General features: G+C 42.2%; 1 protein-coding gene across 3 annotated transcripts in view; it reads right to left on the bottom strand.

The window, feature by feature from the left end:
* LOC131251624 (sodium/hydrogen exchanger 8-like) overlaps positions 1–18,483 on the bottom strand; it is a 116,027-nt gene that overhangs the window by 20,935 nt on the left and 76,609 nt on the right. For all 3 annotated transcript variants that reach the window (XM_058252460.1, XM_058252462.1, XM_058252461.1), the window contains one exon: positions 16,696–16,927. In XM_058252460.1, the coding sequence (XP_058108443.1) occupies positions 16,696–16,927 (232 nt within the window). The remainder of the gene's footprint in view (positions 1–16,695; positions 16,928–18,483) is intronic.

Genomic DNA, 18,483 nt, shown 5'->3' with positions numbered 1-18,483 from the left:
GCCGTCTTCCACTCATCACCAGGGCGTATACGGATTTGGTGATACCCACTTTTGAGGTCGATTTTTGAGAAGATAGTAGCATTGGCCATCATATCTAGCATGTCATCAAGACGCGGTATGGGAAATCGATACTTGATTGTGATTTTGTTAATGGCCCTACTATCAACACACATCCTCCATGTGTCATCCTTCTTAGGTATAAGAAAGGCGGGCATGGCACACGGACTCATGCTCTCTCGAATGAAACCCTTCTCTAGGAGTTCATCAATCTGCCTCTTCAACTCAGCGTGCTCCTTCGGGTTCATTCTGTAATGTGGGAGGTTTGGTAGAGTTGCCCCAGGGATTAAATTAATGGCATGCAGTATATCCCTCATAGGGGGAAGCTCATTCGGTAAATCATCAGGAAAAACATCACGAAACTCATGTACTACCTGAATGGCCTCAGTGGGTAACTCTACGCTAGTATCTAGTACACTCTCCCTAGCCACAAGGGCGTATATCATCGAGTCCGCCTCCGTCTCTCGCTCAAAGTCTTTGGCATTCAAAATATGGAGCGGTTTGGACTTGGACTTCGACTCCTTCACTTCTTTTGGGCCGCTCACACCACTCTGTGTGGTGAACTCTTTTCCAGTTGTATTCTTGGGTGGTAGAGGATTTAGTTTGACCTTCTTGCCCTCAAACCAGAATGTATACACATTTGAACGACCAAATATGGTAACATCCCTGTCATAGAGCCACGGCCTACCCAGAATGACATGGCCCACATCCATAGGAACAATATCACACCAAATTGTGTCTTTATAAGATCCGAACTGAATAGGGACAAGACAACGGTGCGAGACTGGAATGGATGTTTCATCAACCCAGGAGACTCTATAGGGCTGAGGATGGGCTTCCAGCTTCAAGCCCAAACGACCCACAGTGTTAGTCGATGCCACGTTGGCACAACTACCACTATCCACGATCATCTTACAGCTCTTTTCCCCACATTTTGCATAAGTGTAAAAGATCGTGTTGTGACGCCAGTCATCAGTGTTCTTGGCTTGAGCTAGGGCGCAACGCACAATTGCGAGGGTCAAAGACTCTTGTGCTCCCTCTTCCTCATCACTAGGGGTTCCGACTGGCTCATATTCCTCCTCCTCACTATCACTCTCTGGGGGCACTACTTCTACTTGCCCATCATTAAGGAGTACTTTGGTGCCCTCTCTTGTGCCGCACTGGTGAGCAAAGTGACCAAACCCCTGACACCTAAAACACCTAGTGACCCCACTTCCACGTGAACTAGACCCGACAATCTCTTTACCCTTATCATCCTTAGGTCTGGGCTGAACATTAGGAGAAGGTTTGTTTTGGAATCTCGTGTTAGGTCTAGCCCCAGAGGGGTTGGCCTTAGTACCAGATTCGCGAAAGTCAAACCGCCTTCCCACAGATGCTTTAAGGTATTGCTCGACATCTAACACTAGTTGGTACAACTGTTCGATAGTGTCTATGTCTTTGGCGAGCAATTCTTTCCTAATGTCAGGACGGAGGCCCATTTTAAAACGAGCAAGGGTGAGTACGGGGTCCTCATTAACCTCACAGCGGGTCGAGTACTCTTTGAATTTCTCAATATAGTCAGCAACACTCATGGAACCCTGTCGAAGAGACTGCCACTCCTCAATTAACCGCATGCGATAAGAGAAAGGGAGGTACTTCTCTTTCAACGTTTCTTTCATTTCTCCCCAATGGACTATTGGAAGTTCCCTCGCTCTTTCTTTTTTTCGCTCAACCGTCGCCCAAAACCTCTTTGCTTGACCCACAAGCTTCATCTTGGCGAATCGGACTCGTCGAGCATCCGACATATCATACCACTCAAAATAGTGGTCCATATCCGCCAACCAATCTAAAAAAGCTTTAGGGTCCAAGTGGCCATCAAAAGTAGGGGCATCTACCCTAACTCCCTTGAGGAGTTGTGCATCTGGGTCATATTGATCATGATGTCCCTCACGGGGTGGGTGCACAGGTACGCGCCCATGACCAACTCCTTGGCCGCCTCCATTCCTTGGTCTAACCTCCTGACCAACTGCCTGAGATTGGGCATCCTCCCCAGTGGTGGGGTTTGCCCTGAAGGAGGCCTCTATTTCTTCGAGGCGTTTATCTATGTGTTGTTCCAAATGCTTATTCAAGGACTCAACTTGCTGGGCTAACTTGGCCACTGTTTCTTGTAGTTGCTCCATGTTTAGTGTGGGGTGCAAACCGAAGCCGCGACCCGTACGTGTGGGCATACACTGACTTGCTCAACCTAAGGACCTGCTATGACAACTATATGCATCTAAAAACTAAATGACCCTACGAGACTCTATATGAAGGAGACTACACACTGTTACTAAAATTCAGCTATATATGATGGACTGAATGCATGAAGGACTCAAACAAACTAAACCCTAAATATGTGGTGGATTCCCCTATAAGAACCCTAGGCTCTGATACCAAATTTGATGCAGGACATGGAAAATTAAATATGATATGCAAGATTGCAGGCTTAGATCACACCAATTCAGAAACAATCACACAAATTCCACATCCCACATGAAAATCCAAACATTCAATTAAAGGGGAATCTATGCGGGTCCAAGCCGACACAGGCTAGGACTGGACCAATAAAATTATACACCAAACAATGTCAAAGGGAAATAAAATCAACTACTCATGCATAAAAATCAGTCCCTGATCCAAGGGATTCCCTAATTTCAATTCAAGGAACCCTAAGGTGATAAAAAGGGGCAAATCAATTAGGGATCATGTAATATAGGGTTAGGATTCATGAAAAAAATGGCTATGAGAGGATAAAAGAGGATAAAAAACTGAGCCAAAAGATGATCCCGCGTGTGGACAGCAACAATGGCCCAGACGGACGTGCGTGTGATCTCGGCCGCACGTGTGTGGGGCCCACTATTCAAAAAAAGGCCACCTTGGCCCTGGTCGGCTAGGGATGGACTCCAAAACCTCCAAATTTCAGCTCGATCCGATGTACGGTTTGTGCGTGGTGCTCCGCCAAAGTTTCAGCTCGCTTGCGGGCCGAAATCTGGAAACTTGCTTCAATGAAGAAAATCTGATGCAACCAAAGGACAAATTCGAAGTACGGATGGTGGGGGAAGATGGAAAAAAAAGATGATGGAAGATGGGGGTGAATTGGGATCGATGTGGCTTCGCACCGCGGTAGTTAGCCCTTCGAAAAGGGAGGGCTTCGCACCCACTTCTGAATTCTTCCACAACTCACGAAGAGAGCAGAAAAATAAAGCAGAAATTTTTTATTAACTTCAATGAATGAAAAGAACTACAAAGGGTGCCTATTTATAGGGAGAACCCTATACCCAAAAACTCGCACCATGTGCGACACCTATTACTTGGCGATTAAGTAAACTAAAATAAAACCCAAACAAGGAAATCTAAAGCGTTCACGATGTTCCAAATAATAACTATAAGCAAAACCTAAAATATAAAACCAATCCAACGAGTGGGCCACGATCATGAGATCCCATGGTGGGCTTTTCTTGACTATCGGGCCACTTTTCTGAACCAAAACTTGTCTTCTAGCAAGGAGGCCCTCCCTGGACGTCGTCATCGAGCCAGATCGATGGTGGGGTCCTCCTTCTGCGTATGTACGTGCGTAGGGGTGGTGGTGTGCGGGCGTGCGTGTGCACGATGTCCTCATCAACTATCATTATGTTGATACATGTGAGTTTTCTACTGCTAAGTCATTATGTTGTGATACATGTGAGTTTTCTAAATATCACTGGACTATGTTTTCTCCAAGTTCATCTGATATAAAATCTAGACTATTTGAGTTAGTTCATTCTAATGTTTGGAGTCATGCTCCTGTGAACTCCTGAGTCATTGACTCTGGAGCTACTTCTCATATGACTGGTAAGTGTATCCATTCAAAATTTATCAATCTTCTAGTTAACCACATTTTGTTACTGTTGTTGATGGTTACTAGTTTCCTATATCTGGAACTGGTTCCATCAATCTTTCTACCACTATAGATCTATCCTCCGTTTTGCATTTTCCTAGGTTTCCTCTTAATCTTTTATTTGTTAGATCTCTTACAAAATCATTAAATTGTTTTATAACCCTTTTCACTTCTCACTGTGTTTCAGGACCTCCGGACAGAGTAAACGATTGGTGGGAGCTATGAGCATGGGAGGATTTACTTCTTGGATGATGCACCTATAATAATAGGGAGTCCATGTTCAAATGGCATTGTAGTTTAGTACATCTTTCTTTGTTTAAGTTAAAGTACATATTTTCTTCGATTCCTGCTACTAAGTCATTATGTTGGGCTACGTATGAGTTTTCTAAACATCATCGGACTATGTTTCCTCCTATTTCATTTGAGAGAAAATCAAGACAATTTGAGTTAGTTCATTATGATATTTGGGTCTTGCTCCTGTGAACTCTTGGGCCATTTACTCTAAAGCCACTTCTCATATAACCGCTAAGTCTCATCTAATTAAATCTTGTCAATCTTCTAGTCAACGACATTTTGTTATTGTTGCTGATGGTAAACGGTCACCTATATCTAGAATTGGTTCCATCAATCTTTCTATCACTATCACCTGCCGTCTGTTCTACATGTTCCTAATTTTCCTCTTAATCTTTTATCTGTTAGCTTTCTCACCAAATCCTTAAATTATTATGTAACCCGTTTTCCCTTGTTACCATTGTTTGAATTATCTCCGATATTATCGTTATCTCTAGCTTGGTGATACCGATAACACTGGTAGCGATACCAATAACACCGACAGTATTAGAAATTCCAGGCATTTGCAATGTATCGATATCGTCAATATTTTCAGTTGTGTAAGCTTTAGGTGTCTCTTGTATTGCCAACGTATCTATATCGCCAATGTATCGCCAATATTTTCAATTGTGTAAATTCTAGGTGACACTTGTATCACAAGTGTATTGACGATATTTCAATAATATCGCCAACGTAGAGAAATCACAGAAAGTTAGTTTATTAAAAAAAAAAAAAAATCTATTTCAATTTTTTATGAGCACAATGTTGTATGCCGTTTTCCATTTGTCATTGCTAATATTGATAATATGAGATATAATCATTATCGCAACATGCGCGATATCAAGACTACAATCTTTCGTTTCCTTTTCAGTTGTTGATGATTTCTTGGCAAAATATCGTGAGTTGTCGATATTTTGCAATATCAATGGATGTTTTGGATGGAATGTTAGATAGATGATCGGATAGTTAAATGGGATGGTTAGATTGTTTCTTACGACGACACATGCTTTTAAGCCCCCATTAAATGGGATGGTTAGATTGTTTCTTGGATGATAACCATACGTGAGACATTGTCACTCGACCCACTGACCAACAATTGATTGGGAGCAAATGGATTTATTCTGTAAAGCTCAAGTCTAACGGATCATTATATCGATACGAAGCTCAGCTTGTCGCTCAGGGATATAAACAGGAACACGAAATTGATTATGATGAGACATTCGATCCTGTGGCCAAGCTGAAAACTGTTCGCACTCTTCTAGCAATATCATCTGTTCGTTCTTGGCCTCTCACTCAGATGGATGTGAAAAATGCTTTTCTTCATGGCGACCTCCAAGAAACAGTTTATTTGAAACCTCCTCCTGGATCTTTAATCCCTCTCGATAAGGTTTGTCGCCTCAAGTAAACTCTATACTGCCTCAAACAGGCTCATCGGGCATGGTTCCAATGTTTTCATGATGTTGTTACAAGTGCTGGCCTTACTCAAAGTGGTCATGATCCGTCTTTATTCTTGCGCAACACTAATCGTGGAATTGTCATTGTTCTCGTATACGTTGATGACCTACTTCTGACTGGTAGCGATGCTACTGGTATCTCGACATTAAAGGAAGTTCTGAAATCATCCTTTAAAAAAAAAAACCTTGAACATCTGACATACTTTCTTGGACTTGACGTTTCACATTCTAAACATGGAATCTTGGTCAGCCAACGTAAATATACCAAGGATCTTCTTGCCTTGGCCTCATTGACGAATCAGAAGACAGTTCAGACTCCGTTAGAACTTCATGTTCAATATGGTCGTGACGATGGTGATCTCCTTGCGGAACCCACATTATACCGTCGTTTGGTTGGGAGTCTGGTTTACCTAACAATGACTCGCCCTGATATTGCCTACGCTGTCCAAGTTGTCAGCTAGTTTGTTTCTACTCCTCGGACTCTTCATATGACTGCGGTGTTGCACATCCTACGATACCTACATGGAACTCTGGATCGATCACTGTTCTTCTCCTCCACGGCCACTCTGGACCTTCGTGCTTATTCGGATGCTGACTGGGCCAGTTGTACTCTCACACGCAGATCTACCACGGGCTACTGTGTTTTTCTCGGCACTTCTCTCATCTCTTAGAAGTGTAAGAAGCAGGCTACTGTTTCCAAATCAAGCACGGAAGCCGAGTATCGAGCGATGTCGCTATTTGTAGTGAACTTGTCTGATGCAGGACATGAGATTTGAATATGATATACAAGATTTCAGGCTTAGATCATACCAATTCAGAAACAATTACACAAATTCCACATCCCACATGAAAATCCAAACATTCAATTAAAGTGGAATCTATGCGGGTCTAGGCCTACACAGGCTAGGACTGGATCAATAAAAATTATAAGCCAAACGATGTTCAAAGGGAAATAGAAATCAACCACTAATGCATAGCATGTTAGACACCTCACATACCTTGTATATCTTGTTACCTTGTATATCTCAACTCCAGGCTCATCTGATATGGTGCTTGCTGTGTCCACAACTCCACCAACACGTGGTTCTGGTTCCTCTCCCTTGACTTGTCGCGGGTGCAACAAGGTGGGACATGTTGTCGCTCAATGCAAGGAATGGTGTGCTTATTGTCGACGGACTGGTCATGGTATTCAGGACTGCCGTACACGAGCTTATGCATCTTCTTTCGGCCGTGGTCGTGCTCTCTCGGCTACGGTTGCCACTATTTCTTCCGAGACATCTGTTAGTGAGTCTGCATCTACTACTTCTGCTGAAGGTCTTTCATCTCCATTGACTCCTGCGATGCTCCAACAAATTGTTCAGGCCCTTTCTGCCGCCGGTATGTCAGGTATATCCCCATCTTTTACATGGTTCTTCGATTCGGGTGCTTCCAATCATATGACCGGTGATGTATCCCATCTTCGTGACATTCGTCCCTATACCGGCAATCAGGCTATTTCTACTGCGGATGGCACTAGACTACCTATTCAGTCCGTTGGATCATTGACTTTCTCTCCTTTTGTCCATCGCCAGTTCACTCTTCATGATGTGTTTCATGTCCCTAACCTCTCCTCCAATTTAATTTCAGTTAATCACTTCCAATAATCGCTTAGTCATATTTCTTCCCAATTGTTGTTTTTGCAGGATCTCGCAACGGGGAAGGTACTTGGGAAGGGTAGGCGGCAGGTGCATGCGTGCTTGATTTTGATCAATCTGTCACCCCGGTTGTTTCTTTTCTCCATCTTTATCGGATATTTGTTCGGCAAATAAATTGTGGAAATTGTGGCACTTTCGCCCGGGTCATCCACATTCGGATCGGTTACTACAGTTAATTTCATCTGGCATGTTAGGGAATATTTCTCTTAATAAAAATGATTTGGATTACTCTTGTTCTTCCTGTTGTCTTTCAAAAAGTAAGTGTATTCCCTTTTCTTTAAGTACTACAAAAACATCTTCTATGTTTGAACTTGTGCATACAGATGTTTGGGGTCCATCACCAATTATGTCCCTCTCTGGGTTACGATACTATGTTATATTCATTGATGATTTCACACGGTACACTTGGATTTACTTTCTTCAATCAAAGTCGCAGGTTTTTGAAAAATTCAAGTTATTTCACTCAATGGTGAAGACTCAGTTTCAGGCTACAATTCAAACTCTTCGCTCTGACTCAGGAGGGGAATATCTCTCAACCGAATTTCGTACATTTCTTCAAAGTCATGGGATTATTCATCAAACCACCTGTTCTGATACTCCACAACAAAATGGGGTGGCTGAACGAAAAAATCGTCATATTGTTGAAACTGCCAACACTCTGATGACAGCTATGAGTGTTCCTCGTTCTTTCTGGGTGGAAGCCATGTTACATTCAATCTACTTGATTAACCGGATGCCAACCAAAGTTCTGAATAGTAAATCTCCCTACTTTGTTCTCACCGGGTTACCTCCTGCATATTCCACACTCCGTGTGTTTGGTTGTATTTGTTATGTTCACCTGGCTTCACGTGAACGTAATAAACTATCTCCAAAATCGGTCAAATGTATGTACTTGGGATTTGGGGAAACTCAAAAAGGTTTTCGATGTTATGATCCTGTTTCTCGTCGTGTTCGGGTTTCACGACATGTTGTTTTTCTTGAACATATTGCCTTTCATTCATCTCTTCCTCCTCCGCACACTCCAAACTCTTCTGGTCTAACCACCTTTCCTGATATTCCGTTTGCCTCGAGTACTCTCCCTCGTCCATTGCAGGTATACTCACGTCGACCACGTACAGATCCACCACCTATTACTCAACCCGAACCTACTGTACCTGTTGCGGATCCCGAACTTACCTCGATACATCGTTCCGCTCGTGAACATCGAGGGCCTGATCGCTTGATATGCTCTATGTCTGCCATGAATGCTACTCTGGATACTATTTCTATTCCTACTTCATATTCTCAGGCAGCCACTCATGATTGTTGGAAGAAGGCTATGGGAGAAGAACTTGCGGCATTGGATGATAACCATACGTGGGAAATTGTCCCTCGACCCGTTGACCAACAGCTAATTGGTAGCAAATGGATTTATTCTGTAAAGCTCAAGTCTGATGGATCATTGGATCGATACAAGGCTCGACTTGTCGCTCAGGGATACAAACAGGAATACGGAATTGATTACGATGAGACTTTCGCTCCTGTGGCCAAGATGAAAACTGTTCGTACTCTTCTGGCTATATCTTCTGTTCGCTCATGGCCACTCTCTCAGATGGATGTGAAAAATGCCTTTCTTCATGGAGACCTCCAAGAAACCGTATATTTGAAACCTCCTCCTGGCTCTTTAATTCCTGACAATAAGGTATGCCGCCTAAAGAAAGCCCTGTACGGCCTCAAACAGGCACCGCGGGCATGGTTCCAACGCTTTCACGATGTGGTTACGGGTGCTGGCTTCACTCAAAGTGGTCATGACCCATCCTTATTTTTGCGCACCACTGCTCATGGCATTGTTATTGTTCTGGTTTATGTTGATGACCTCCTACTGACTGGTAGCGATGCTACTGGCATTTCGGCTTTAAAGGAAGTTCTGCAATCATCATTCAAGATGAAAGACCTCGGCCATCTTACATATTTTCTTGGACTTGAATTTTCACGTTCCAACCGTGGGATTCTGGTCAGCCAGCGTAAATATACTAAGGATCTTCTCACCTTAGCATCACTGACGGATCAGAAGATGGTTCAGACTCCTTTAGAACTTAACGTTCACTATGGTCGTGATGATGGTGATCTACTTGCACAGCCCGATTTATACCGCCGTCTGGTTTACTTAACTATGACTCGCCCTGATGTTGTCCAAGTCGTCAGTCAGTTTGTTTCTGCTCCTCGGACTCTTCATATGACTGCGGTGTTGCGCATCCTACGGTACCTTCGTGGAACTCTAGATCGATCTCTGTTCTTCTCCTCCACGGCGACTCTAGACCTTCGTGCTTATTCGGATGCTGATTGGGCCGGATGCGCTCTCACGCGAAGATCTACCACTGGCTACTGTGTTTTTCTCGGCACTTCTCTCATCTCTTGGAAGTGTAAGAAGCAGGCCACTGTTTCCAAATCGAGTACAGAAGCAGGCGATGTCCGCTGCGTGTAGTGAGCTTGTCTGGTTACGTGGACTTATTTCAGACTTGGGCATTCCTCTATAGAATCCTACTCCACTCCATGTCGATAATCTCAGTGCCATTCAGATCGCCTCTAACCCAGTTTTTCATGAACGAACGAAGCATATTGAAGTTGACTGTCACTTTATTCGTGAGAAATTTCAGTCTGGGCTCATTTCTCTTCCACATGTGGCATCCCATGATCAGATTGCTGACATTCTCACCAAATCCCTTACGTCTGCACGTCACTCGTTTCTTGTTGGCAAACTATTACTTGTCGATGACCATTAGTTTGAGGGGGGATGTTAGACACCTCACATACCTTGTATATCTTGTTACCTTGTATATCTTATTTCTATAGATAGGAGATACTGCGTTTACTTCTTTCCTTGTATAGACGGATGTAATCTCTATATATTCAACCCCATTGGGTTGTCTCAAATACACAGAAAATCTTCTGCATCTCTTGATTTTCATAGCAAACAATTCCTAATCCAAGGGATTCCCCAATCTCAATTCAAGGAACCCTAGGATGAAAAAAATGGCAAATAAATTAGGGTTAATGCAAACTAAGGCTAGGGTTTAGGAAATAGGAATGAAAAGAGGAAAATCAGAGGAAAACCTGACCCGGAGAAAACTCCTGCGCGCAGATGGTGACCCGGGGCTGACGCACGTGCGCTGGTGGGCTGGCCGCACGTGTGATGGAAGCCCGCCTCCCCAAAGTGACACCTAGGCCTTGGTCGGTTAGGGGAGACCTCTAATCCCTCCAACAACGATCCGATATAAGGTCGAGGCGTAGTGCTCCGCCGAAGTTTTAGGCCTCCTACAGGTCCAGATTCTAGAAACTGGCTGTAGGGGAATGAATAGCTGCAAAAGCTGAGAAATTCAAAGCAATAATGATGATAGAAGATGAGATATATGGATGGAAGAGGGTAGGGACGGATGGGTATAGATGTGGCTTCACACCACGTAGTTAGCCCTTTGAAAAGGGAGGGCTTCGCACCCACTTTTGAATTCTTCTACAACTCACTAAGAGAGCAGAAAAATAAAGTAGGAATTTTTATTAAGCTTGAATGAATGAAAAAAGCTACAAGGAGTGCCTATTTATAAGGAAACCCTATATCCCAAAACTCGCGCCATGTGCGCAACCTATTACTTGGCGATGAAGTAAACTAAAATAAAAACCAAACAAAGAAATCTAAAGTGTTCATAATGTTCTAAATAATAACAGTAAGCAAAACCTAAAATATGAAATCAATCCAACTAGTGGGCCACGATCATGAGATCCCATGATGGGCTTTTCTTGACTTTCGGGTCTACTCTCTTGAACTAAAACTTCGTCTTCTAACTAGGAGGCCCTCCCTGGACGTCATCTTTGATTCAGATCGACGGTGGGGCCCTCCTTCTAGCGTACGTGCATAGGGGGCCCAGCGTGCGTGCGCAGGATGTCCCCATCAATTTTCCCCGCCTGCGAAAATTTCGCCACTGGCGAAATAAAACTCCTGAACCGCTCCAAGATGTAAGGATCAAGTCTCTGAAGCTCCTCAGCGAGCCACATATTGGCTGAAGCTGGACGTGACTTCCACTTGACCAAGAACTTCTAAAACCCGTCGTCCGACGTTGAAACTATCTGATGGTCCAGGATATCCTCTACTTCTTCTCTGGGTGTGTGAAGGTTAGGTATGGTAGGTAGAGGCTGGGAAGAAAGGTTGGGAATGGTAGGTATGGGAGGTAGAGGCTGGGAAGAAAGGTCGGCAAGGGTAGGTATGGGAGGTAGAGGTTGGGAAAATGGGTCGGGACGGGTAGGTTTGAGAGGTAGAGGCTGGAAAAATGGGTCGGGATTGGTAGGAATGGGACATAGAGGCTGGAAAAATGAGTTGGGACGGGTAGGTATGGGAGGTAGAGGCTGGGAAAATGGGTTGGGATGGGTAGGAATAGGACGTAGAGGCTGGAAAAATGGGTCGGGAGGGGGCCATGGATCAAGGGAAAGGTCTGGGGAATCAGGATGGTTAGGCGAAAAGCTGGACAATGCGTCAATGGCCCCTTAAAATGTAATTAGATCCTCCATATTGAATGTGGAACTAATTCTCATGAAGGGTGGAAGATTTGCCACATACGCATTGAGACCGCTTCGTTCTATAATTATGAATGGTCCAGTGCTATACACGTGTAATTTTCGAACGGCTCCTTGAGGGTACCGCTTTGGCCTGATGTGGATCATGACAGAGTCCCTTGCATTGAATTCCTTGAAACATTTATGTTGGTCTGCAGAAAGTGAATAATGTTCATTACTAGTCATGATCTTCTGCCTGATTTCTTGATGCCATGAATGAATGTGATGCGCAAAAGACTCTGCAGGCTCTGACGGCCTATGAGACAGTGACATAGGGACAAGATCAATAGGTTTCCCAGGTTTATAACTAGTAACGATTTCATAAGGACTGAGACATGTGGACCTATCGACAGAACTATTAAACGCAAACTCGGCTATAGGTATTATGGTGTCCCATGTTTTGGTGTACTCTATATCCCTCCTAGGGGGAGACTCATCCTGTAAATCATCAGGAACGACATGACGAAACTCATCCACTACCGGAATGGCCTCAATGGGTAACTCTACACTAGCCTCTGGTGCACTCTAGCCACAAGGCCGCACATGTTGTACCCCTCAAAATAATGGTCTTGATGTCCCTCATGGGGTGAGGGTACAGGTGCACGCCCATAACTGATTCCTTGGCCACCTACATTCATTGGTCTATCCTCCTGGTCACCTGCATGAGATTGGTCATCTTCCCTAATGGTGGGGTTTGTCTGAAGGGAGGCCTCTATCTGGTCAAGGCGTTGATTTATGCTTCATTCCAAGCACTTACCCCAAGACTCGATCTGCTAGGACAGCCTGTTTAATGACTCTAGCAGTTGTTCCATGTTTAGTGTAGGGTGTTAGCCAAAATCATGACCCGTACGTGTGGGCGTACAATTTGCTAACTCCACCTAAGGACTTTCTATGATGACTATATGGGACTAAATAATCCTATGAGACTCTATATGAGGGGACTATGCAAGGTTACTCCAACAATATAGTTAATAAAATAAGGGACTATGGACTCCTAAAAGCTACACGTGATGGACTAGATGCATGATAGATTCAAACAAACTAACCCTAAACAAATAATGCATTTCCCTATAAGAACCCTAAGCTTTGATACCAAATTTGATGCATGACATGAGATTTAGATATGAAATGCAAGATTTCAGGCTTAGATCATACCAATTCAGAAACAATTACACAAATTTGACATCCCACATGAAAATCCAAACATTCAATTAAAGGGGAATCTATGCGGGTCCAAGCCTACACAGGCTACAACTGGACCAATAAAAATTATAAGCCAAACGATGCTCAAAGGGAAATAGAAATCAACCACTCATGCATAACAAACAGTCCCTAATCCAAGGGATTCCTCAATCTCAATTCAAGGAACCCTAAGATGAAAAAACAAAGGGCAAATAAATTAGGGCTAATGTAAACTAAAGCTAGGGTTTAGAAAATAGGAATGAAAAAAGGAAAACCAGAGGAAAACCTGACTCGGAGAAAGCTCCTGCGCGCAAATGGTGACCCGGGGCTGACGCACGTGCACGGGTGGGCTGGCCGCATGTGTGATGGAAGCTTGCCTCCCCAAAGTGACACTTAGGCCTTGGTCGGCTAGGGGAGACCTCCAATCCCTCCAGGTTTAACGACGATCCAACGTAAGGTCGAGGCGTAGTGCTCCACCGAAGTTTCAACCCTCCTATAGGTCCAGATTCTGGAAACTGGCTGTACGGGAATGAATAGCTGCAAAAGCTGAAAAATTCAAAGCAATAATGATTATAGAAGATGAGATATATGGATGGGTGAGGGTAGAAACGGATGGGGATAGATGTGGCTTCACACCACGTAGTTAGCCCTTCGAAAAGGGAGGGCTTTGCACCTACTTTTGAATTCTTCCAAAACTCACTAAGAGAGTAGAAAAATAAAGTAGGAATTTTTATTAAGCTTGAATGAAGGAAAAAAAGCTACAAGGGGTGCCTATTTATAAGAAAACCCTATATCCCAAAACTCGCGCCATGTGCGCAACCTATTACTTGGTGATGAAGTAAACTAAAATAAAAACCAAACAAAGAAATCTAAAGCGTTCATGATGTTCTAAATAATAACAATAAGCAAAACCTAAAATATGAAATCAATCGGCCATGATCATGAGATCCCACGATGGGCTTTTCTTGGCTATCGGGTCCACTCTCTTGAACCAAAACTTCGTCTTCTAACTAGGAGGCCCTCCCTGGACGTCGTCATTGATTCAGATCGACGGTGGGGCCCTCCTTCTGGCGAACGTGCGTAGGGAGCCCGGCGTGCGTGCGCGTGTGCGCAGGATGTCCCCATCATTGTCTGGTTACATGGACTTCTTTCTGACTTGGGCATTCATCTCCAGAATCCTACTCCAATACATATAGATAATCCGAGTGCCATTCAGATTGCCTCTAACCTGGATTTTCATGAATGGACAAAGCATATTGAAGTTGACTGTCACTTCATCCAAGAGAAGTTTCAGTCTGGGCTCATTTCTCTTCCACATGTCGCATCCCATGATCAGATTGCTGACATTCTCACGAAGTCCCTCACTTCTGCACGTCACTCATTTCTAGTTGGCAAACTATTACTTGTTGATGACTAGCATTAGTTTGAGGGGGGATGTTAGACGGGCCACATACCTTGTATAGCTCATTGCTAATCATTGATCTCTTGTTAGATACAAGGATGCTTGGGTGTAAACCTATTGCTTTAGTGATAGATGTTACTCAGAAAATTGGCCTTGATGTGGAGAGCTTCTTTATGATCCTTATATATATTGTCGATTGGTTGGTTGGCTCATCTACTTGACTATTACATGACCTGATCTGTCATATGTTGCGGGCGTTGTCATTCAGTTTATGCATTCTCCTCGTATGCTCTTACTACTGCGTATCGAATTCTTCGTTATTTAAAATTGGCCCTTGGCAAATGTTTACGTTTTGAATGACATGGTCATCTTTATATTTCTAGTTACTTTGATACTGATTGTGCTAGAAGCTTTCTTAATAGATGGTCTATGTTAGGGTACTGCACCTTTATGGGTAACAACCTTGTCACCTGAAAAAGTACGATGCAATTTGTTGTTGCTCGATCCACTGCAGAAGCCAACTATAAGGTGATGACTCATGCTACACGTGAGCTTATTTGGCTACGGACCCTATTACAAGAACTTGGCTATCCTTCTTCGAGTCCTATCCATTACATTGTGATACTTAAGTTGCAGTTCACATTGCTGCCTATCCCATATTTCATGAGATTACTAAGCACATTGAAGTTATTTATCATTTTATATGGGAAAAAGTTGAGAATAAGGAGATTACGACCCCTTTTGTTCGCTCAGGAGAGCAGCTAGCCGATTTTCTCACTAAATCCCTTAGTCAAGATGCTCTTCATCATATTACTGACAAGTTGGGTATAATCAATATCTATGCTCCAACTTGAGGGAGAGTATAAGAGATGGGAATATACGTAAATATGCATGCATGCATGTACATGGGTCTTGGTACTCCTGCAGAGTATTGTATGGTTCTTTTCTTTAAGTTATAAAGGGTGTGTAGTATGCGTGTCATTTTTCTTACTAACACACACCATCTCTCTTTACCCTAAAAAATACTCTTCTTCTTCTCCATCTTCTCTTTCCCCTCTTCTCAGCTTTTTTCTCTATTTCTTCTCTCAATCTCATCTTATCTACTGATGTACCCCAATTAGTGGAATAAGGCTTAAATGAAGATGATGACGATGATACTAAGGACATATATATAGTTTAGCTAGTTTCCCTTTTGTAACACATACATCAAATGATGAACGTAGAGGCAAGAAAGCAAAGTTGATCATTCTGCGTTCTTTCCTCTTGATACAATTCTTCCTTCTTCTATCTATAAGAGAAAGTAGAACTAGGTCTGTGTATATTTTGGGTACATCTGCGGTGCACTATTTCTTAGAGCAGGGTTCTCCCTCCTTCCCTCTATCTACCATGCCCTAACTTCTTTATAACTGTAGCTGACCACCTCTTCTTTCAAACCCTAGGTTCTCCCTCCCTCTACCATGCCCCATCTTCCTTATAACTCTATCCAACCACCTCTTCTTTCAAACCCTAGGTTTTAAACAAACAAGAAACAAGAAACAAAAGAGATTTATGCCATAGAAAGGGCCATGCACTCTTAATCGCTTAGAGCTCCAATGTCCCCAAAAGGCTACATTGCATACACCCTCCCTTTCTTCAGATAGACTAGATTAAATAAGCCTCTCTATAGATAGGAGTGAGAACTGAGAACCCACATTCCTACAAATAAATGAAGTGGGACAAAATTCCCATTATGATAGTATAGGACACAACATAATAGAAGTTGAGTTTCTATTCATGATCCCCCTAAAGCTCAACATGGTGGGATTCAAGATCTACAATTGGGCTTGTCTTGAGTGTCCCAAATCCATTAATTCTCCTGTTAAAATAATAGGCCATAACCAAACTCAATAACCAGCAAGCCAGAGTACATGCAACACTTTCAACAATAATAACTAATTCCTCCTGCATGGAATACAATATCGAACAACAACAATAAGAGCAATACTAAAGAATAACATTACCAAATTTGTATTTGTTTCCACCATCTCCAAACAAGAAACTTGTCACTAATCAAGTAACAAATATCCTAATGAGAAACTCAAGAGTGAATGGAATTACCATTTAAAAGGCGTACTCGCATATCTCTTAAATTCATACTGTGGAGATAGGTTTCACTATTTGATACCCTATGAGGATGCACCTGACCTCCTTCCAAGTTATTTAAGCATGAGATGTATCTTTTCACAGTAGGCCAGTCTGTAGGTCCTAGTTCTTCATCATCTCCAAGATCACCAAAAGCCTCCAATGCCTTGTCCAACATTTCATACCTTGTGTAGTCCAATATGCGCATCTGTCATCATATGCAAATAAGTATAAGATTACCTATATTTTTCATGACAAAACGCTGCCTCGCATATTATGCAACAAGGAACTACAGCGAAGCTATGCATTTGTATGCAAGACAATTGAGTATTTTTGGCAAAGTAGGTATTAAACAAAAGTTGCACCCAAAAGGAAATGAAAAACGAGAGACCGCATATAGAAGAAAAGCAAAGTAACATTATAATAAAGTGAAAAAGTTCACCCCAAAACTTAAAAATAGCTGCCTGTTAAGTGCTAGATTTGACGACCAATGCTTAGTGGCAATAACACTCCACATTCTACTTGTTATCATTCAGGAAAGCTTGTAACTATCAAATTAGGTTTCTTTTATATCATGGGGATGTTAATGATATTGGCATGTCACCTTTAGTTACAGACATGAAGATGAAGATCAAACTGATGATTGAAAAACAACGAATGTGCTCTTCCCACTGGGGAATACATCCTCCAGTCTTTTTAAAGAAGAACTCTCCTTCTCAATTCAATCTTGGGGAAATTTACAAACCATTCCATGCATTTATATTATACTGCTCAGTGTTTTCTTAAGTTGTGGAGAAAAACATGCATATCATGTATACAAAAGATATAGTCGTCAACCTCCTAATCACATTGATTTGGCAAATTAAAATGAAATATCTTAAACAGGCATTAAAAGATTTCACTATGAAGTGGAATCGGATGGAAGGAATTTCGGATTACATAACTGAGAAAAAAAAAAAAACGAATAATTTGGAAGTTATCATTCATGTTTGATGAAGTCAAGGATTTGTTGTCAAGTCTAAACATCTTGATTACCTCCTCTGGGATTGCTTTTTCTTGTTTCTAGTTTTTCTTCCAATAAAGTGATGTTATTCATATGAAAATAGAAGGAATATAGGGTAAAAGATCAAGCCTAAAAAAGAATGAATAAAGAAAAGTCCTGCAGATCGCTTCCTTGCCAAATGTGGCATTCCCTTTTTAATCTATCTTAAGTGTTGAATTCTTCAAACTCCCTGATTTCAAGACCAACACAATTCATTCAATATCACCCTTTCTTTTCTTTCCCTCCCTCCCTCTCTCCTCTCCATATGACACATCATGTTTTGTCTGTTCCCACCAATTCTAACCTATGCTCCTACCCTAAATCCTCACGACACCCACTCTGTTGCTGCTGCCTGTTAATCAATCACCAACAGACTAATTGCCAACTGCCAATTGTGAGTCCAATCTGCACTCTGTGACTCTCCAACTCTACAAATCTGCCAAATACTAAAGATAATTAAGAATAAATGCTTGAATAATTACACAATATTTTTGTAATGAATATATATATATATATATATATATCTATATATATATATATATATATATATATATATATATATATATATATATATATATAAGTTTGATGAGAATTGTTAAGATGATGGTTGATAACATCATATCAATTTATAAGCGTCGGAGAATGAGTGTCAGGTGTTTAGTATGGTCCTGTGTGCACCATACTAAGGATCTTCTTATTTATTTTGTTCTTATCTTGTGTTA

This window comes from Magnolia sinica, chromosome 7 (genome assembly GCF_029962835.1).
Source record: "Magnolia sinica isolate HGM2019 chromosome 7, MsV1, whole genome shotgun sequence".
In the NCBI taxonomy this organism is placed as follows: Eukaryota; Viridiplantae; Streptophyta; class Magnoliopsida; order Magnoliales; family Magnoliaceae; genus Magnolia; species Magnolia sinica.
This window is presented reverse-complemented; position numbering and strand designations above follow the sequence as displayed.